Genomic DNA, 22,139 nt, shown 5'->3' on the forward strand with positions numbered 1-22,139 from the left:
TTTTCTGCCCACTGAATGACTGCTTTCTGAAAAAAAATGGCGCAAAGTAGGACACACAATCCCCAGGTTGCACATTGACCTAGAATGATGACTATTTTGTCCAAAAATACTGGTTTGAATGAACCATTATATGAGGAATTCCTTGATGGATGCCTGGTTAGCTGAGGGAAAGAAGGTAGCAGGTCAGTAAGGAATGAGCATGTTTGCTTTCAAAGGAGGAAGACAGTTTATTGTAGTGAAATGACATTGAAGCTTTACACTGGGCCCCAATGCGTACAAAATCATTTACCTCCACACTATTGCATAAAACACCACTGAACTGTGAAGAAACTCAAAGTGCTCTACATGAGTTAATATTGACATAATGCACATCCACTAGTCTACCCAAATATACCCAAATCTAATTAGAGGATTGAAAAGACACAAATATTTTTCATAATTTTCATTGTGGTCTTTTCCTAATGCTGTTGACAGCTCCAAACACTGAACTTTGTGTCTTTTCAGCATATTTTCTCCTACTGTGCTGATCAGTTATTGTAAACCTGTAGAGTAAAGTAACCTTGGTTTCAACAATGCAGGCATTTTCCCTAAATAGAGCTCACGGAAAATATGAAAATGACATGACATCTGAGGTAACAGTAAAAAAGCAAAGATGATTTTTACCATCCCATAGAAATGCACCCCTGAGGGCAAAGTAGCAACACACAGAAAGCATACAAACACATACATGTAGGGGATGTACGTAGATACCCTTTCATCTAATACCTGGTTTATAATACATTTTATACATTTACTAGATATTGCACAAATCCGAGTACACAACAGACAAATGATGTGCATTGTGTAAGCCATTCTTGAAGAGAAGGGCTCACCACACCTTCTAAATGAGCTTATTTATGACTTTTTGGAAAACAGAATCTGCAGGCAGTTCTCTGTACATGTATCTACAAATACCACAAGTTAGCTGTGGCACAAGGCCTCCTTTCCTAAATGTAGGATTCTTTAGCACATTGGAGTTGGTCGACCTCAAAGACTGTCTGGCTACATCGTTGCCTGAGATAATCCCACTTATCTTTCTGTACAGACTCAGATGTGGTTCTCAACCTGTGAGGCTCAGATCTCCCTTGAGTTTCCACAGAAACACTGACAGTCTGATTCTGTTTCCAGTGCTCAATCATGGGAGACAGTCTGTGTCCTCTAGGCATCGCTTCACTGTGGTCACCCCTGTGTTGCGAAGGCAGCAGAGGGGACAGGGTGGTGTCCTGGTTGAGCATTCTTGCTCTCATACTTGCAACAGTCTGGCCACTGTAGTCTGTGAGTCCAGATGCTTGGCTCTGAATGGCCTCTTTGTAAGACGGGGGGCTTCCTGGCTTCCTGACATCAACTAGCTGGAATACATTGTCAACAGAGAGGGTCCAGGTTCTAGACAAGCTGCAGCCCAGAGCTGTTTGGCCTTGGATGTCTGACCCATTTTCTTGGACGATTCTGCCAGCAAGCTGACTTTCTCTCCTCAAACCCTTCCTTATTTGGTCTCTGGGAAAGTCTTTGGATTTTCCAGACCCAGAGCTGGGGGTCTGGGGAGGCACTTTTTTGTGAGAGGCAAAGGAAAATGACATGGAGTGCTTTCTGATTTCTCTGTGGGACTTGCTTTTGTCTGTCTTTGTTGTGAAACTCTGATGTCTTATGAAGAAATTTCTTTTGGGACAGGAAGGAGAAGGCACTGGTGAGCTGTCCAAAGATTCATCCAGGGAGACGCTGGAGAAGGCTTTGGGAATCAGTCCTGGTGGTGATGCTAAACCTTGGGTCAAGTTCTTGATCTTCAAATCCACTGGTCTCTTGGGCTTGCCTTCTACTACCGGGAAGACTTCCTCTGTAAACGGATCTTCAGCTTTATCACTTCCAAGACGAGAGCTCGCCCGGGGCACCGTAAAGTCGTCCGCACTTTTTGTTAGCTTTTGCTTTGTCATAGAGCACTCTTGTGAGGGTGACATGTTGGGTTCAGAGAATCTCCTGTCCTGCTGGTTGATGGAGCCTCTCAGCCTAGCAACCATGCTGACAGTGGGCACTGAGCTTAACCCACAGGTGTCCTCTGGGTGCCTGTCATCCAGGCCATCCACCATGGCAGTGGGCCCTTCCAGCTGCCTGCTGGGAGAGGTGACAACACTGGTGGGTTCCACATCTGGATCATTGCTGTCATAAGCTGAGTCATTCTGCAGAGTTGACACATCTGGGGAAAGTTAAGGAACAGTTAAACTTTCTGTTGAGGCTCTTTTAAAAATATTTATTAGGTGTTACCTTTTCATATCAATGATGATTTGGTGGAAATGCATTGGGGTTGTTATAGACAATATATTTATCATATTAAAATTGTGTTTCTAAATTGATTTTTGAAATGACAAGAAAAGTAGAAAAATGAAATTCTTGAGGGACAATGATGACGACAACTCCAATGTTCGCTAAGATTTGTTGACCTTAATCTTAAAGCTGATTCTTCGGATGGCTCTTGTGTTGGATCAATTTGCATTTTAATGGATTCATACTCTATTATGTAGAGACAAAAACTCCACAGCTAAAGTTTACTTTGTAGAATCAGTTATTTGTGACTTATAGGAAGGAGGAATTTCCAGACTGGTACTAGAAGAGTGCAGTGTGAGGAGGTGTTGTGGGCCAATCCAATAGTAAAGACTTCACGTTTAATGACTTCCTTGCGGACTTGTGATTTGTGAAGGTGGTTTCTGCCTCAAATACTCGGGGTACCTCACATCACTAGCATGGACCACTGATGACTGTCAACTCCCTAGAACCCCAATCATGTGACAGAATGTTCTGTACCTGAACTGTCAGTGTGTTCCAGGGAGTCATCAGAAGTGATACGGGAATGTGTTGGAATGTTCTCTCCAAATATTTCAAAACAGTTGTCAATGAGGAATTCCACCAGTGTCTTAACCTGTGAAGAAAAAATGAGCAGGCTGTCAGATTAAGTGCATTTTTCAAAAGAGGCAGCAAAGAATGAGAACATATTTGGGTCAATAGTTAGGGAGCTGCTGGATAAGAACTAGATATGTGTATGTGCATAGAAAGCATGTATTGAAATTGGTGGCAATAACGTACATTGGACATTATATGGTTTTTTGAGGCATGCATTTTTAGTTGGAGAATTAAAAAAAATAAGCTTTTACTTTATTTACTAAGTTTTTCATTTAAGTAAGTTGTTCCAGAAGTTGATAGTTGAACTAGCAGAAGGTGATGCACAGAAGAAAAATAAAACAAAGGGGCTCTTCTGTCCAGGGAGGTAGTGGTAGTGGGCTATAGCAAATGCATGTATCTATGCATGTGGAGCTGGGACAAAGTGTTCTGAACTTCAGAATTTCACTGCGACCCTGAGTCACTTTGAGAAACTCAAAGTCAGAAGCAGTTCATTGGTTGGTTTTTGCAGAGGGTGAGATCATAACCCGGGAGTTTCTCATATAAAGTCAGAACAAACCTTATTGTTCAAGTCTTTCTGGGCTTGGAAGGACAAGCTTTGGTCATTCTTCAGAGTGAGCATGTTGGGTCCGATGCAGATGGCCAGGTTGCTGGAGTCCATCTTGTTGACCTCAGCATTCTTGCTGATGAGATGCAGCACATAGACCAAGTGCCTGAGCAGCAGAAGGTTGGGCCGGGGAAGGCGATCTGCAACCCTGGAAATCAAGTGGAGGACTGTCAGTTTTCATGAAGCTTTAATGTGACCTCTTGAAAGGTTCTACCCAAACCAGACTTCCTTTAAAATGAGGAAGGTGCACTTTCCCAAGAAACGTTATGAAATGTTTATTCAGACACTTCTAGTGGCTACTGACATGGAATGAGGCTGGTTACCCAAAAGGCCTTTATGCTGGGACAGCAATAGCAACTCCTTTTATACACATAGCTGTTACCTGAAGCAGAGGCTGCATACACACTGTAGCCCACCTTTGCATTTGGTCACTCATCAAAGAACTGTAGACATTTTTTGTTTTGAATCCTATAAGGCTTATTTTCATGCTTTTTTTTTTTTTTGCTGTCATTGCCAGATGGAGATGACCCATTTTTATACCATTTCGAAAAATCTTTAGAGTCAATTTATGAGTGTGTTAATAACTACTATCAAGGCAGAACTTAAAACACCAACATTGTTTTTAATGATAAGTTAATTTCTTTCCTTCCTTCCTTCCTTCCTTCCTTCCTTCCTTCCTTCTTTCCTTCCTTCCCTCTCTTTCTCTCTTTCTTTCTGGAACTCACAGAGCTCTGCCTGCCTCTGCCTCCAAGTGCTGGGATTAAAGTCGTGTGCCACAGTGTTTGGCCCTACTAGATTGTTTCTTAAAAGCTCATTATTTCAAAAAATGAAGTGAGAGTCCAACACGTGGATCCTCTTCATTTCTCAGAAATTATTGCTATAAAATAGTTTTATGCCTAGATAAAAACCTATTGAGATAATCTTAGGATTTTCTTTTCTTTGGGGTGAGGGGAACAGAGACTTTTCCTTTTGGTAAATATTTCATGGAAAATGCTTAGCCCAGGGGCACAACTGTAGTGTGGTAATGGGCTTTCTTAGGATGCTGACATTTTAAAGTCAAGCATTAGGGATTTCCTAGTTCTTCAGAGGTCACACTTTCTTTATGAAATTACTGCTAATCTTTGGAATTTATTCTTACATAGCTTTAAAATTTTTGGCTAATTATAAGAATATGGAATATGCTGTGGACTTTTATAAACAAATCAATCCCTTCCAAGTTACTCTACTATGCTGTAAGGGATGTTTTATGAGAGAAGTGTGGTTGGCATGATACCAGTTAATGTGGGTTAAGGATATCTCAACTTCATTGGTTAGCCTGTGGTGAAGCATTCAGGTGTGAGTTCATACCTTTTCAAACTCCTTATATTTTTAGATTCTCCCACATCTTGGGATTTATGAGCACTAAAGTTTACTTTCTACTTTTTGAAGAAGTGCTGCCTTTCATTTAGGTAGAGCTACTGAAACAGGAATTGCAAAGCACTCAGTGTTATGAGGGAGCAGGAAGATGGTGCCTTGCCTCCTGGGATGACTCTGAGGACTTACTGCTTTAGGGCCTCGATTCTGTCCTCCTCACTTGGCTTCTCCAGGGCACCCATCCACTCCTCGAAGAGGTCACAGGAGAGTAGCTTCAGGGGGATTCCCCGGAGGAAGTCCTGGAGGAGGAAAGGGGTGCGTTGGCCTGTTTGTACGGTGCAATGAGTCTTTCTTTCACCTCCTTGTAGTCCTTCTCCACAGGGTCCTCCTGCTTCCCCGTCACATCCCTGCATCTAAGGAACCTAGCCAGACTCGTACTGCATCCCTGTAATTTCCCAGTACCAGGCAGAGTAAGAGGTACTGCTCCTAGATGGGTCAATTCTGGGGAGACCAGATTTAGGGGGACATTCTCGGGCATGGGACAGTCAAATTTCTTTTTTTGGTCTTTTTTGAGACAGGGTCTCCCTGTAGCCCCAGCTTGCCTGGAACTCATTGTGTAGACCAGGCTGGCAGATCACAGAGATCCGCCTGCCTCTGCCTCCCAAGAGCTGGGATTAAAGGCATGTGCCACCACACCCGCTTCAAACTTCTTTTAAATAATATTTTGGGAGAATTTAATGTACTCCTGTTGAAGTCTGGAATTATGAAACAGAGGTGCTTATATAAATAATTAAAAGACTTAACTGAGAAAAACACTAAACTCCCCAATCAACTGACTTTGTCTGGTAGGGAACAGCTAGTTCCTGGTTTCCTGAGGAGTATGCCAGAACCCCCCTCAGGCTGTCCGGCATGAATACAGCCAGCTCACCTTGAAGACCACAGCCAGGAGGTGCACAGGCAGCTGGTTCAGGTCCACAGAGCCCCCACAGTTGAGCTCCTCCTTCAACTCCTTGCGGGCTTTCTCACTGGCAGCTTTCCTGAATATTCCTTCAGTTGAAGGGCCTTTAAGGCAAAGGATGGTCAGAATGTCCTGTGGGAAAGGATACAGCAACAGAAAATGGTCACCCATGGCTCAGAAACATACATTGTCGCTAATAATACATAAAACCCTATCTGTAGGTTAGAGAAAGAGAATTAAAGTAACAGGCATGAAGAGGCATTAACATCATGTCATAAACTCTCCTCCCTGTAAAAGCTCGTTCTCTAGACTGGATGATGGCCTTGAACAAGCACTGAGGCCTGTGCTGGCTTTGAGGCCAGTTGCCACCAAGGATCTCCTGTCACTCATTTTTGCCAGAGGAGGTGAGCTCCAAAAGTGCTCATGTTGACATTTGAAATTGTTCTGGACTCCTTTTTCAAGTACTTCCATGGACACAATGGATTTCCGCTCTATACAGCACCTCTGCTGCCTTTTCAGAAGCTGCAGTTGCTCTGGCTTCTTCAGTCTGCCAGTCGGAGGAGGGAGGGAGAGCCCATTGCTCTGAGCACTGATAGATACCACTGATCCCTAGGCTCCCCGCCGCACTGGGAAATGGGAATGGCATTTCCAGGATGGCATGAGAATCTGAAAGATTGTCCCATCACGTTCAGATTTTCCAAAGACTGTTCACATCTGACAGGAAGCTGAAGTAGATTTATGAGTCAGGGCACACCTACCTGGATGGGTCTGGGGAGTGTGTCATTCTCCCCACAGATGATTGACAAGGACTGATCAAATAGTGACACTTTCAGCTCTGGTTCCAAAGACCCAGAGAAATCAGATGAAGGCGAGAGTCTTCTCATGAGAGAGGGCCAGGACAGTACTTTCTTTCTCTTTTTAACTTCTGTAGCCCAGGAAACAAGCAGATAAAGAGAAAATTCATCATTAATAAGATACGTACATAGGCTACAAAGTATCATTTATGTAGCATGCTGTGTTAGAGAGATACTGTTGAAAAATTGAGAAAGCAAAGGACATGACTCTTGATCTAGAAAAATGAACCTCACAGCCACACTGTTGCCAGGGGAGCGATTTATATAGCATGCTGTGTTAGAGAGATACTGTTGAAAAATTGAGAAAGCAAAGGGCATGACTCTTGATCGACTCTTGATCTAGAAAAATGAACCTCACAGCCACACTGTTGCCAGGGGAGCCAGTGCCTAAACAGCAACACCAGGGTTCCTCAAAAGCCCCACCTTTCCTGTTTTTACCTTCACAGCTATTTGCTACAGAAAATTAGCAAAATCTAATCGTGCAAGTCAAAACCAACCATTTTAATGTATTGGCCCTAATAACTATAGAGAATATTTCTGATTAATGGAGATTATTTTATTTCTTTGAAAGTGAAACTTAAAAAGAGAGGAAGAGAGTTGCTCAAGATCCTTTTGCAGGCTCTGAGCAGGCTTTGGCTGTTCATACCCTGTGCAGCCGTCCTAGCACGAAACAGCCACTAGAGGGGCTGCCTCCTCCAGGGTATCTGCAGTGGCCCAGTAGGCTGCTTTACCTCAGAATCTAGCTCACATTCTTTCAGGCAGCTTTCCCCTAGACTTGGCAGTTGGGAATTATCAGTAAGACTTTGCCTGAGTATTCTCTCCTCAGACATCCTGGAGATTGTATGCAGTGGGTATTGGATCTCAAAAGCTTCCCTCTCGTTTTCTTTTTTTCCCTGATTATAAAGGTTATATTTTCTGAACTACTGTTTTTACACAGTTTATGCTGGCGATTGGAAGGACAGGAGTTAAGTGGCCCTGTTGCTTTGAGGGGGTGGGTATCTGATTTACGTTATAATGAAATGCATTATGAAAAAGAATGAGATGGGAAGGTAAGTTCTTTGGGGTTTGAGATCAGCAACAGTTGCTCCATGGGCTCTCAGATGCAGTCTCTACTACAGAAGGAGAAAATGGTGGGAAGAGCACTGTGTGCTTTTCAAATGTAAACTGGCTTCCATTCTCAAGATAGAGAAGGCTTGTCCGGAAAGCCCCAAGGAGCTGGGGCTGCTGGGCTGGCTGCAGTGTCTGCCCTCCCACAGCACTTGGTCCAGGGAGCAGCCTGCCTGTTGAGGGTTAATGTTCTGTGGTCTCTAACAGAACACTTATAAAACAGATTCCTAGTAGGGTGAAAGCACTGTGGTTTTGCAAACCAAGAACACTAGTTGTTAGCACCACAGAAAAGCGCTATGTGTTTTCAAAACTCACCAATTAGCTGGCAAATACTGTCTTCACTCTGACATGATGTCAACATCGGAAGCTCCTTGATGTCACCCTGAAAACAGATATTTCAGTTAAAATAATGACTTAGGAGACCCAGTCTTTCTCTTCAAAATGTACATTTTATTCCTCTTAAAAATTAAGTCAAGTACATTGATTCTCTTTTTCAATTCTAGAATCAACATTACAATCTCAACTCTTACCAAAGAAGATCTCAATCCATGTGTTAAATTTATATTCTAATATTCACTTTACACTGATAATTAAACAACCCAAAGAACATCAACAGAGTTTTCTGTTTTCTCACAGTGCAAATAAAAAGTTAAAAACATTACATTCTTACCTCTGACTGACATTCAATTAATGTCTCCATATTATTGGCATCAAGTGTTTTTGACTAAAAGAGAGGAAAAAAATAACATTAATTAAAGGTCTTTTGACTCTCACCCCTGGAAAAAAAAATGAATGAATCAAAGTGTGAAGGACTCACATACAGCATCAAAGCTGCTTATCAACTTCATTGGAGTTTGGCCTGACAGTCCAGGAGGATTTCACTATTGTGGGGGCTTTGATTCTGTCTACAATAAATCATAAAGGAAAAGAGTTACAAAATAGAATAATTGGTTCCATTCCAGCACCAGATAGTTTAGGACTCTTGTCCTACATTTTCTTTTAGACAAATTAATTAAAAAGTCCTACACGTTTGTAAAATAAGATACAATAAAATTAGTCTCTCTTAGCAGATGTCACCTGCTATTAAGAACTGCATCTGAATTCATTTCTAAGCTGATGTGTTTACCACTCCCAAACTGTTGCTCACATATTCCCAACAAGAGACAGTCTGAATAGTAATTACAATAACAAATAACATGTTTTTTTAGTGCTCATTTAACTATATTAAATGTTTGGCATAGACTTTCTCACCTAACCCAAGTAAGAGAGCTTTATTCCCAGGATATTTCTTACAGTATAGACAAACCAAAGATAACATTTACAGAATTCCTAACCCCAAACTGCAGCTGTTACATGGTAGCTGAGCAGTCTGCATTCAGAGCCTTTCTAAAACAGATATTCCTTGGCAGAGTTGTTCTCTGTGGCATATGGTCTTGGGGACTCAAGAGCCAAGAGGTGGTTTATTTCCTGGTCCCGTGAATCTATGGTACTTACCCTGCGAGGGTCTCCAGCCAGAGTTCTTTTACCACCAGTGAACTGAGGAAAACCGGAGACTCAGCATGACACTCTGCCCCTACAAATCCACCCACAGAGTCAAGGAAACTGAAGCCCCGGGCTTCACGTGCTGTTGTTATAAGTGGCAGGGGCGGGCAGGTGGAAATTCAGAATATTACTGGGGCCGGAAGGAACATCATGGGCTGTCACACAGACAGAGGCAGCCAGACACTGCAGAGCTCTCACTTCCTCATTCCTTTTAGGGCAGCCATGGTTCTTTCCACACCCCCTTCTACTTCAAAGCAAAGTATCTATAACTGCTGGGTGGAAAACATGACATGCTGAATATAGAAGGTTCTGATTAATGTCAAAGGTGGGATGTGTGAGTGAGAGACTGTTACTCTGCGTGTAAACATCATTTTATTTTCTAAAGTGGTAATCTCAGCCCCCTCCCCGCTTCGGTATCCTGTCTGGGTGCTGTTTTCCCTCCACCCACCACCAGCTCTGTCCACCAGGACTGAGCATTGATTAGCACCGCTGGGTGCAGGACATTGCCATAAAACCAGAAAGAGACCAATGGGTCTGGAGAATGGTTCGGTTCTCCTCTTTTAGAAACAATCATCATCAAAAGCTAGGTCAGTTTCTTTGGAATTAGGAAAGCTGCCCACTGGAGTCAGCTGTCTGGACATTAAGCCCTTTTCTTTTCAGAATGATTCCTAGTGAAAACGATTACTGCTTAGTGCCTAGTCAGGTCAGCTCCAGTCTTGACATGGCAGGAAACAAAAGTAAAATTTTCTTTGGCTCTACTAATTTAAAGCTGAAAGAGAGAAGGTGACTGTCTGTGATTCTTCCTTCTGGACTCGTTTTCTGTTTTTGTTTTTTTGCTTGTTGTTTTGTTTTCCTTAACAAAGACATTTAATGGGCTGACTCGGTGGTAGAGCACTTGCTTAATATTTGTGAGGTTGTGAATTCCATCTCCAGCAGTGCAAAGGGGATGTTTGTGGTATGACCAGCCCAGCACCAGTCATGCAGTATTCAATGAATAATTTCTAAATAAATGCATTTACTTACAAAATAGTCACAATAGATTATTTTTGTGATACTCTACATATAATTTTTGATGTTACATATTTTATAAACTTTCCTTCACTTGCACTACAGTATACATTCTGGAAGTGGCTTAATAACTGTGATTTTTTTTTTTTTTTTTGGGGGGGGGGTGTCAATGCTCAAAAGAGAAAAGTTAAAGGGAAATTTAATGAAAAATATTTTTCATAGTAAATGCCTAAAAATGAAACCTTCTCCCCCGAAGTAATGATTTCGTGGCTATGTGATGATCATATGCTGTACTAATACAAACTAAGGCAGCTACAGCAACCCTAGGTGGTTGTGATGGCTAATCTTGGTTGTCAATTTGACACACCTGGGAAGAAGGGACCACAGTTGAAGAATTGCCTCTATTAGACTGACCTGTGAACATGTCTGTGGAGGCATTGTTTTGGTTGGTAATTGATAAGGGAGGGCCCAGCCCATTGTGACAGGTGCAATCCCCAGTCATGTGGTCCTGGGGTGCATAAGAAAGATAGTCAAAGGTGAGCCTGGCTACAAGCCAGTATGCAGCATTCCTCCATGGTCTTTGCCTCCAGGTTCCTGCCTTGAGTTCCCTCAGTGATAGACTACCACTGGAAGTGTAAAATGAAATAAACCCTTTCCTTCACAAGTTGCTTTGGGTCATGGTGTTGATCACAGCAACTGATAGCTAAGTAGAACAGTGGTACAATCTGATGTGATCACTGTTGTATGTATATTTGTCTTTGACCAGGTGCTGTAATGTGGTTTATGAATGTATGTGGAATATTCGAAAGTTTTAAGAAAGTTTCTCTGGTGGGAACAGAGTAGGAAATCATGATCCTGTCTCCCTGCTTCTTTTGACAAACCCAAGCTTGTGACTCTTAAGGAGACTCTGCTGTAGGCTATCAGACCAAAATCACTTAAAAAAATAAGACCCCTTTTCCTTTGAAGTCACCCTCACCCTTTTTTGAGACAATTTATAGCCCAGACTGGCTTTAGTTTCACCATTTTCCTGTCACGGCAGCCTCCTCAGTGAGGGGATTACAGGTCTGTATCGCTGTGCCCAGTTAATTTTTTGCTTGCTAGATTTTGGGTTTTATTTTCATTTTGGAGACAGGGTCTTACTATGTTACTCTGGCTTCAAATGTGTGAGCTCAAGTGAGCCTCCTACTTCAGGCTCCTGAGTAGCTATAGATATTCAGCTGCTTTTAAATTCTCATTCTCTCACGTGCATAATGCTCATGAGGGTGTTTCTGAGGTTGCACAAGCTGTGATGCTTGAGTTGTTCCAGGGGCTAAGTCTCACATAGTTCTGTGTTTGTTTCTAGAGTGCCTCAATTTTAACTTCTGTGGGATATCTCAACAGACATAATTTACATAAATTAAAACTAGAGTTGTCAATAACTTTGTAAAAGGTCTCTGACCAAAAAGTTTGAGAACTGCTGATTGACAATGTATATTTCCATGTAAAAAAATTCCGTTTTGGTTGTGACTCTTTTACTATTACCTTCATCCTAAGAGCCACAGCATCTTTGCCAGGTATGTTGTGTGGTGACTCCTTATTCTGCATGCTTTATTGTTTTGTTAATGATTTTGATCAGTCACAGAGTCCAGAATGGACCTTCTGTTGCTCACAGAAGCTCACAGTGCTGTGGTTGTCCAAGATCTCCACAACAACCTTCTGCCTACCCACAGTTGCCCCGTGTGTTTATCGCCCCTTTTCCTCCAGTTCTGGTATCAAGTTCTTTAGGGCGGCCACTTTACTTCTCAGTTCCTCTAATGATACAAATGCTCCTGTGGTGAGCTTTGCCACCAACATATGGGAATGAGAAAAATGGGGAAGTCAGTTGGATACAGCAAGTGCCATTTCCTTTCAGCTACAAGCTCTTACGGGGTTTTGAATTTCTGAGTGAGGTTTGATCACTGCTGGGAATGATATTTCTCACCTAGAAGACCATAGCTTTAAATTTATTATGAAATCCAGTAAGAAACACCACATGGGTAGACATGTGCATTTTTGTTCACCGTTTTGGAAAGGGGAAAGATCAGGTGTTTGTTAATATTGTGGTAACTCTGAAAAGCCGAAAAGGAAGAAATGATTGAAAGGCAAATGCTCTAAATTATGTTACATTTAAAAGCATCCTCCAATCTAGTGTCTCCTTCTGTATTTCCTCCACTTCTTTGAACCCAAATCATGCCGTGTGGACACTGACACTGCGTCTCAGGACTGTGGATTTGAATGTCTGAATGTTTGATCTGTATTTCGCTGTGTTAGCTCTGCAGCATTCTACTGAATTGTCCAAGAGACTTCTCTTACTTTTTTGGTGCTGAAGAATGCACCCTGAGCCTCAGAACATTCTACCACTAAACTGCATGTCCAGTCAAGATTGTTCCTGAAGTTCTCCAGTGCCAAGAACACTCCTAGTTCCCAAGAAAGGCTTCTCTTTTCCTCAGACAGATGGCTCTTAGCGATATGTGAATGTAATCTGCTTTCCAAGTTTCCATCTTAATGCCAAATTCTCTTCTGCTGAATTCTCTTCTCTCCTGAACCCTCAGACTCAGCATCTACATTATCTCCCAAAAGAGACAAAACAAAACTTTTCTTGACGTGAAAGACTTTGGTGCCTTTATCATCCTAGTGGACAGTGTAAACGCTGTTCTTGCAAACACCTGTTATCACTCTTGACATTACTATTAACTCTGCACCCAATATTCTGAGGTTAAAATGTGAGGTTGGTAAGTCATGCTTAATGCCTTTATATGTGCCACAGCCTCCTCTGGGTATTTTCAAATATGTCATTGCACATAGTTGTCAGCACAGTGTGCTGAAGTATGCCTCTCCCGTGTTTCATGCATCAGACAACTGGAGCTCTTCAGGTCAGCTAACCTGCCCAAGATGTTCAGCTGTGCCTTCAGATCCTGAGTCCAAAAGTCTTCCCACACATCCTCTCAGGATAAGTCTTTGAGTGGTTCATTTGTAAGTAAAGGCAAGTTGTCTAAACCTAGTCTACCAAGTCATACGGACAAGTCAGGTGACCCTCATGAAGAACTTTTCCTAAAGGGTAGAGTCAGATTTAGGACGTGATTCTAAAACTTCAGAACCCCCATTTGTCAGTTTCATTAATAATAAAGAAAATATAATTCATACAATCAATGGTTTAGTGAGCTGCAGAAATGGCTACATTGACAGATTTGTGTGTGTGTGTGTGTGTGTGTGTGTGTGTGTGTGTGCATGTAAGTGTGCTTGGGAAGCCAAAGGTCAACTCTGGGTCTCTTCCCCTGTTGCTGTCTGTCTTATTTTTGAGATAGGGTTTCTTCCTTGAATTTAGAGCTTGCCATTTCGGCTAGACCACCCCCTCCCTGGCCCAGTGCTGGAGTTATAGGAGCATGCTGCCATGTCAGCTTTTACATGGGTGTTGGGGATCAGAACTCAGGTCCTCATGCATGTGGAGCGCACACTTAACCCACTGAGCTGTCTCCTCAGGCTCCTGCATTGACGGATTTGTGCACATATCTGTAATCTTCTATGGACCTACCATGCCCAACTTAATAACTGAGGTCAAAATACAGCAGTACCTATGGCAATAGAAAACATTAAGTTAGGACCTCGTATTTCTAAAACATAAAACTTTTGGTTCTTTCTACAGACTCAGCTGTTGGTAGGAAAACCCAGGGCATTCAACATCGGTGCCCCTGGAACATCTAACAGCCAACATCTAATTAATAGATACATTTTTGTGATGCTAGCGAGCCACCATTCGCAGATGGCCCTGCTGTGGGGCTGAGGAGACATTCTGTCATCAATGTGGCTTTATGCAAATGCAGTTCCCATGGGGGTGGAGTTGTAATAGACCTGGAGGACAAGTCCTGAATCCCTGATTCTGAAAAGCTCCCAGTAATAATGATGGCAGTTTTCTTAGCAATATCAGAAGCAGTCGTACGGACTGTGAAATTTGGGAGCAATCCTGCCCATTTTATTTTTAAAGATGAAACAATCTGTTTTGCTTTTTACAAACTCTGGTTTCCCAGAAATTTCTCTGAAGAGCAAGCATGTATCATCTTTCACGATGAGAGTCTTCAGAAGATGGGAAGGAGCCCAGTGGCTTTTGCAGGGCCAGGTTCAATGGGAACCACACCAGTGATGGTGCTCCTGGTTCCAGGACTCTCATCATCTGGTTACTGGTTCTGACCATATTCCCTCCCTAGACCTGGCTTGCTTTCATTGTGGCCAGTCTCCAGAGACAGAAGGTTCTGCTTTAGGCCTGTGCCTCCCGTGAGGTGCGTGTGTTTGTGTGTGAGATTCCTGGAAGTACTTTCGTTCCTTCTCCAACTTCCAGTCTCAGTGACCACTTTGGTCTAGCCTGTGGTCTAGCCTGTGGTATAAATCATTTACCTGCCTGCCTGGGAAGCACCAACCTGCTACTTAGTCTCTCATTTACCTGCCTGCCTGGGAAGCACCAACCTGCTACTTAGTCTCCTCCTTCTGAGCAGGGTTCTTTCTTCTTTGAGGGATCACCCAGGAACTCAGAAACCTACATTCCTTTACCATATTGGAATCAACAGCTCTCTGTATAAATGGCTACTTTTTCAAAGAGTTCAAAGGTTCTTTCAAGACTTCTCTATGGCCCTAGTATCTGGCTACCTGTAGGGACAGAAACATTCATTTTCTAGAAAGTTTAAGTTATGGATTATTTTTAAAAGGTGAAGCCAGCCTTTCCTGTAAGCTGTCCTCAACTCCTGTTATTTTTTGTAACCTACTGTCATTCACTAAAAACATCTTCCAGTTCTTTGGGTCTGCGACAAACTGGCCCCTCCTCCTGATGTGAGGTTCACCCCAGTATTTATTTGTAGAATCCGCCTTGTCCCAGAATCCAGCTGAAGGCCCATCCTCTCTGAGAAGAGACTTCTAGATTGGGTCAAATTCCCTACCTGCCCGATGGCAGCCTCATCCCCTGGACTGAGTCTCTAGAAAGTCAGGAACAGTGAGCACCTTATTCTTACAAGTGCCCAGAATGGTATTTTGCACACAGTGGTCACGCACTACAATTTATTACTTCCTCACTAAGGCCAGTCGATGACATGAGAAGACTGCAGTCTTACCGTGAAGTGTCCCAAGATTAAAATCCCCAGGAGTAGGCAGATGGCTCAGTCAGTAACTGCTTGCTGTTTAAACACAAGAACTTGAGTTTAAGCACCAGAATCCAAGTTAAAAAGCAAAAGTGTGGTCACATGCACTTATAATCCCAGAGCTGGGAGGGTGGAAACAAGCAGACCCCTGAGATTTGCTGGTCAGCTGCTTGGCAGAATCGGGAGTTCGAGGCTAGTGAGAGACTGTCTTAAAAACAAGATGGATATGTCCTGAGAAATGACATCTGAGGTTGACCTCTAGCCTCCACATGCACATGGATGCACTTGTACACACACCCATGAACACACACACATACATACGCACGCACGCGTGCAAAGAAAATTCCTGCTCAGCCCCCCACCCCTCGTTTCATTGCGAAAGCCTCCTCCTTGCATGATCTAGCAGAGACTGAGCATGAGGATTGGGTGCATGTGGAGAAGGCCAGCCTCTGCCCCTTGTCCTTACTGTCAGCAATTATTTATTAATAGTCATGTTTAGATTTGGGTACCTGAATCTTCTATGCTGAGTAAGGATGCCCTGTCACAGCTGGGGTTCAGACAGCAGACTCAGCGCAAGGTAGGTGTTGGCCTCTTCATGACAGTCTGTAGTGGGGAAAGAAACCCCCATGGGGCCCATCCAGACTCCTTAGTTCCAAGTCCCTGACATGGAGACTCAGACTTCCTAGTGTCCAAAGGCCATCTTCCTTAGGGGAGACTGAGGAGGCCCTGGGAATAAAGACTTAGAAGAAAGGTCTGGGGCAGAAGGACAACTGTGACCTGGTTATCCTGACACGTTCCTTCAGCCTGATTGGGCCTCCTTTCTCACTTTGAAGAGAAGGCTGTAAAATACTCTGATCTAAGTTTCTTTATATGGTGACTCCTTATCTGCTTATCCTCTAAGAAACTTTCAGGACAGCTGGTAGGTGGATAGGATGAAGATGAAAGGGGATTTTCAACAGCCCTGAGGTTCAGAGAAGGCCCAAGAGATGAGGGTGGGCAGTGGGCAGATAAGTGCCTAGTCTGGGCCAGAGTAAGTGAGGTCCACACCTGCTCTGTCTCTGGTAGGAAAAGGGCTGTCCTCTAGCCAAATTTTAACTCTTGCCATCACACAAGGATGACCTGAACTCGTCCCAGGTTTGCTGGGACCCCAGAGCTCAAAGATGGCAGAGTATCATTACATCTTGCACAATCATTTGCTGTACCCACAAACGCCTATATTTCTGCAGTGCTGGGCACACATGGTTTATATTTGTGCCTAAGATCTTTGAGATAATTAATCTTTGCATTGGAATGCAAAATAGCCTCACTATAAAATAATATTTGAAGAACTCTGTATTCAGAAAGCTGGCTTGAAAACCAAGAAAGGTTAGGACTAAATGATCTTTTTAAATGGTCATTTAAATGGTCTTTACCACTTATTGGAATCAAAATGAAGAGTTAAAGATAAAACTGTGTTTAGGTGATTAGAGTCCGAATTGCTGGTGATTGAGGTTATCAAGGTGCCACAGAGCACAGCTTTGGCTCGCGGCATGGCTCGCCGGAAGAACCAGAGCCCCCTTTTCCTGAGCACACTTTGACCTGAAAAATCCCACAAAGAAAATACAATGACAGAAAGGGTTACGGCAGCAACTCGAATACCTACTGCTTAAAATACAATTGGGCAGATTTTTTTTTTTTTTTTGGAAGAAAAAAAGAAATAGGAAAACTGAATTTCTTTGTTAGATTCTTATAAAATTCACATGTGGCTTATGTAAGAATCACAACAAAAAATGTAGAAACTGTGGAAACATGTTTAGTTAGTCTGTGTCTTTTATAGACGTGTACTTTAGTTTGACTTGTTTTTTTTTAACTTAGCACTTAATTCTTTTGTCATTTGAAAAAAAATATCCAGAGCTTTAATCTCTAACTTTAAAAAAATGCTTTAGTTTGAATGTGTGTGGCTCCTTCCTCAAGTGCTGGGCCTTACATGAAGCCTCCTGGGAAACTTAGCTATAGCCTTGGGAGGAGGCAGACTCAGGGGCTGTGTGGTACGGGTGGCAGCCAGGCTGCTCCTGCAAAGGGGTGGGAGTACAGATGTCTCCCAGATGAAGACAAGTCCAGCCTGCTTGTTAGTCTGACACAGCCAACCCTAGAGAGAAGCCGATGGGTAAAAATGAACCCAGAGAGGGAGGGCACGTGGAGACTGGTTGTGGGAGGATGTTTCGTTATCTACATACATAACTGCTCAGCCCACCCCTGCCAGGGGTCCTCTCAGAATGGCAGAGAGCAGGGCCCCAGCTGTGTTCTTTGCAGCCCACTACTCCTGGGCTCTTCCCACAGAAACAGGAATCCAAGGAATTATCCCTTCTGTCATTGGGTCATAAAATAGTACACAAAACACTTGAAATCATGAAACACAGATTTATAAACTCTACATCTTTCCTCAAGTTTCATATGTTGACTAGAAAACCTGAAACAGATGCCCTTTCTTTTTCACTCTGTGTGTGTGTGTGTGTGTGTGTGTGTGTGTGTGTGTGTGTGTGTGTACGTATGTACATACTTGTATGCATGCACAGGGAGGCCAGAACATCAGAACATTAGTTGTCTTCTTCAATTGCTCTTCATCTAACTTTTGAGATGGTCTCTCATGGAACCCAGAACACACTGATTGGGCTATACTGACTGGCCAGTGAGCCCTGGGGTAGTCCTGCCTCCACCTCCCCATGCTGAGGCTACAAGCACTTGCCCCTGCACTTGGCTTGGCTTTTTCTTTTCTTTTCTTCCTTTTTTTGGTATTTTTGAGACAGAGTCTCCCTGACCTGGAACTTGCTATGTAGGCCAGGCTGGCCTTGAACTCATAGAGATCTGCCTGCCTCTGCCTTCCAAGTGCTGAGATTAAAGGTGTGTGCCATCACGTCCGGCTTGCACTTAGCTTTTTAACTGGGGACCTAAACTCAGGTCCTGTGCTTACCCAGCAAGCACTTTACAGACTGAGCCATCTCCCCAGGCCCAGAAATGCTACACTACCTCTCTTGAGATGTGCCCTGTGTGAGATATTCAGTGAATCACAGATGGCGCTCATTTTTCAAATCTGCAGCGCAGTGCTACTGGGATGTGATGGGAACCCCCTGAGTGTGGGGCTTCTTGAAATTCAGACAGCAGCCTTGTCCTGTAGCTTCTGCTTTGGCAGGTTTGGGGTGGGCCTGAGGGTGTGCATTTCTAGGAAATCCCAGGGAGGCTGCTGCAACTGGTCATGCCTGAACGACTACTGTGGCACGTAACAAGGGAAAAAGGAAGTATATTTTGCCAGGGCTTCCAGGGATTCAGTAGTTTACTGACTTGGTTATTCCCCTGTTCTTTGCCAGGTTTCACACGTATGTCTTGTTTCTGAAATTAGACTGCAGGCCCGTAAGGTGGAGAAATTCACTCTCACTCTGGGACACAAGGCCTGGGAGCCTCATCTGCAGTTCGCATGTTCTTGCTTCTGAGAATGAGTCAAGAGATGGGTTCCCTGGCAGAGGTTGTACTTCTGCTTTTATCTGGGCAGTTTTTTGCTCCTCAATGTCATGTTCAACTCTGTTTTCCCAGATGAAAACATTGCTCCAAAGAGACTGCTTAAACTTCTGTGTTAAGAACAATTTCTAGGACACTTACTAGGTGACTGAACAGAGATCAAGTGTCTGCTTGGCCCACTTGGAGTCCAAGACCTACCTGAATATATTTGCTAAGTTTATCTGGTTTTTCCCTCTTCTTCAAATAAATATGGTATTCCCCTATTGGTGAGTCACTCTCGGTTGCCCTGGGTTAAGGAAACCAAAAGGACCACAAGTCGCACAAGTTTGTTCTGAGCCTGAGAGTCAACTAACTATATAGCTCTAGGCTCCTCCTCACTGAGAGAGCTCAATTCTCCATAAACCATGCTCGAAAGATACCGTGACACTGGAAGGCAAGTTCCTTAATCTCATTCATGAGACATACTGTGTGTGTAACATTAGGCTTGCACTACGGGGATTTAGCACACATAAACAGCCAGATGGACGTAGTAAAGAAGGCATTGGCTGACTCTCCTGCCAAATGAGCAAAGGTGATTTAAACACCCTTCCTTATCAAACTTCCCTGAACATTAGACTCTCCTGGGAGCTTTGTAAATGTCCTTAGTGCCCATGCTATATCTTCTATGATTGAAGTTGAAATATATAAAGATGGGTCTGACATTGGTATTTCTTGTGGTGCTAAGGATGGAACACAGGGCCCTTGCCTATGCTAAGCAAGTGCCCTACTGCTTGGGCTACATCCAATCTGTGACATCAGTACTTTCAAAACTCTACAGAGAATACCAAGGCAGCTAGGTCTGACAGCCGGTGACTGGGTAGGAGTTTCCTGGATGAACTGAACAAAGCTCCTGGATTCTTTTACACTGTAAACACAAGCACTGGGCAGCCTGAGAAGAATCAGGTCATGTTCCACCAGGAAAAGATACAGGTCTCGGTTTGTCTCCACGGAAGCGTGTGCCTCCTCAGAGACACCACTTCCCCAACTCACCCATTTTTGCTCATGAAGTGAGAACGTGGAGTGACTGATTCTGCTGCAGTCCTGTGGTTGATTGGATGTGGCCATCCATCTTTGCAGCTGCTCCTATCAAGAATCGGGGCTTACTTCCCTAACCTTTGAAGCCACACTGGTCTCATGACTTAGAGAATAGAGGAAAGGGGATGTTATACAGTCATAGAGCCTGGACTGCCAGTGGCCCCACAGCTTCTACTTTTGTTATCTTAGAGATGGCCTGAGACCACCATGCAAGGAAGTCAGTCTTGCCTCCTGAGGATGGAAGGTCAGGCAATCCAGTCCTCCAACTGCACCAGCTCTTAGATGTATAGCAGGCCATCGTGGAGTCTCAGAGACTCAACTGTGTGAGCCTAGGCGAAACCCACAGGGCTGACACATAGAATCTGAACAAAGCAGAAACTGATGCTGTTTTCATAGACTGAGTCTCCAGGTGGTTGTTATGCAGTGGAAGATGCCTGACGCAATAGTGACTTCATGAGCCACATCACAAAGTTTGTACACGTGCCATAGAAGCAGCAATGAAAAGCATTGAAACGGCAAGTTCAAAAACACACCCCCTTGCCGTCCAACTCTATTTTAAAGCAGCTTAGTGAATTACTGATATAGTATCTCACACATTTTATTATTATTATTATTTGTATGTGTATGTGTATGTATATGTGTGTGTGTGTGTGTATGGATGTGCCAAGAGCACATGTGGAGGTCAGAAGACAATTTTCAGTAGTTGGTTCTCTCCTAGCATGTGGTTTCCAGGGATTCAACTCAGGTTTTCAGAGTTGGTGCCAAGAACCCACTGAGCCATCTCGTCACTCTACCTCTAGCCCCTTATGCATTTTTTAAGTGTTTTCAAGTTGGGTTAAGGTCTGGGCATGCTGGGCACTGTAATCTCAGCACCCAGGAGGCTGAGACAGGAAGACTTGAGGTCCGTGAAAATTACACAGTGAGATTCTGTCCCCTGCAAACAAGGACAAAAATAATAAACTTTAAAGTAGATGATAGAGATGTAAAATAAAGATCAGTAATTTGTGGATGGGTACAAATCACATGGAATATGGGTTTTCAGGATGTTAAAACCCAAGGGTAGAGTACGTAAAATTTGAGAGGGACTTTGTAAATTCCAGAACAGGATGACTTTCTGTGGAAGCTCAAGGAGTTGAACTGGGATGCTTCTGGAAATTTCTTTTTCATGTTATTTGTACTCAGCCAATGCTTTTTAAAAATGAGTCTCCACAGTGTGCAAGGTGCTTTATGGGTATGGAAAAACATGGTTCCCATACCTGAGGTGTGAGGGTCATGTTCCAGTCCTGCCATTCCAGTTTTCCCAGTGGTTAGTGGCTGTTGATAGGCACATCTCTATTCTAGCAGGGTGAATTCAGTTCGACTTCTGAAATATTCAGTAGTTCTCTAAGGAGAAAGGCCGGCATTCCCATAGAGTTCTGTGGAGGGAAGAAACTCACCACATGTTGGGTTGCAAAACCACGGAGTAGAGGAACAACAGGTTAGACTCTTCACCCCACAGTGTAGACAAGGGCCTGTGTTGGGATCCAGAGTCATGTGATTTAGCAGTTCTAGAGTTGATTCAGGTAGAAAGCTTTCCCTTGTGATCACTGACTTCAATGTTATTCCTCTCTCTCTCTCTCTCTCTCTCTCTCTCTCTCTCTCTCTCTCTCTCTCTAAAGGAACCTCACACCCACACACCTGTCCCCAAAAAACACACACACACATACACACACATACACACACAGACAGACACAGAGAGTTTGCTAGGCCCCCACTGTCACAAAATGAATAGGTTAAAACAACAGAAATGTACTTCTGTGGTTCTGGACTAGAAGTGATCAAGTGTTGTCAAGACTGGTTTCTTCTGAGACCTCTGTCCTTGGCTTGCAGATGCTTACCTTCCTGCTGTGGCCTCCGTACACACATCCCTGCGGTGTGTCTTTCTCCAAATTTCCTTTTATATTGGCCCCAGTCAGATTATGTTGAGCCCCATCTAGCCATGTCAGGTTAATTTACTCACCTCTTTAAAGATTCTATCTCCAAATGCCACTTTATGAGATGCTGAAGGACAGGGCTTCAATATAAGAGTCTTGAGTAGG

At 43.4% G+C, this 22,139-nt stretch overlaps 1 protein-coding gene across 2 annotated transcripts; it reads right to left on the minus strand.

Moving 5' to 3' along the window:
* Nucleotides 1-202: 202 nt before the first annotated feature.
* Nucleotides 203-9,486, minus strand: Tagap (T cell activation RhoGTPase activating protein). 2 transcript variants are annotated; one of them, XM_008844318.3, is made up of 10 exons: nucleotides 9,299-9,486; nucleotides 8,626-8,709; nucleotides 8,475-8,528; nucleotides 8,120-8,186; nucleotides 6,602-6,768; nucleotides 5,814-5,975; nucleotides 5,075-5,184; nucleotides 3,485-3,680; nucleotides 2,833-2,947; nucleotides 203-2,227 (listed from the first exon to the last, which is right to left on the minus strand). In XM_008844318.3, the coding sequence occupies exons 2-10, from the start codon at nucleotides 8,650-8,652 to the stop codon at nucleotides 987-989; spliced, it is 2,139 nt and encodes a 712-aa protein (XP_008842540.1). In that variant the 5' UTR covers nucleotides 8,653-8,709; nucleotides 9,299-9,486; the 3' UTR covers nucleotides 203-986. The 2 variants fall into 2 exon arrangements, with proteins under 2 accessions (XP_008842540.1, XP_017656413.1); XM_017800924.1 differs by lacking the exon at nucleotides 9,299-9,486 and having other exon boundaries at nucleotides 8,622-8,709.
* Between the last annotated feature and the right edge of the window lie 12,653 nt (nucleotides 9,487-22,139).

This window comes from Nannospalax galili, unplaced genomic scaffold (assembly GCF_000622305.1).
Source record: "Nannospalax galili isolate Female #2095 unplaced genomic scaffold, S.galili_v1.0 scaffold3802, whole genome shotgun sequence".
Lineage (NCBI taxonomy): Eukaryota > Metazoa > Chordata > Mammalia > Rodentia > Spalacidae > Nannospalax > Nannospalax galili.

What these genes read in the sequence shown, in the direction of transcription:
- Tagap (XM_008844318.3), bottom strand. Translation starts at nt 8,652, where the DNA reads ATGAAGTTGATAAGCAGCTTTGATGCT. An exon ending in TGATAAGCAGCTTTGATGCT is followed by an intron (nt 8,529 to 8,625) that starts GTATGTGAGTCC and finishes CCTCTCTTTTAG; the next exon opens with TCAAAAACACTTGATGCCAA. An exon ending in GGAACACACTGACAGTTCAG is followed by an intron (nt 2,228 to 2,832) that starts GTACAGAACATT and finishes AACTTTCCCCAG; the next exon opens with ATGTGTCAACTCTGCAGAAT.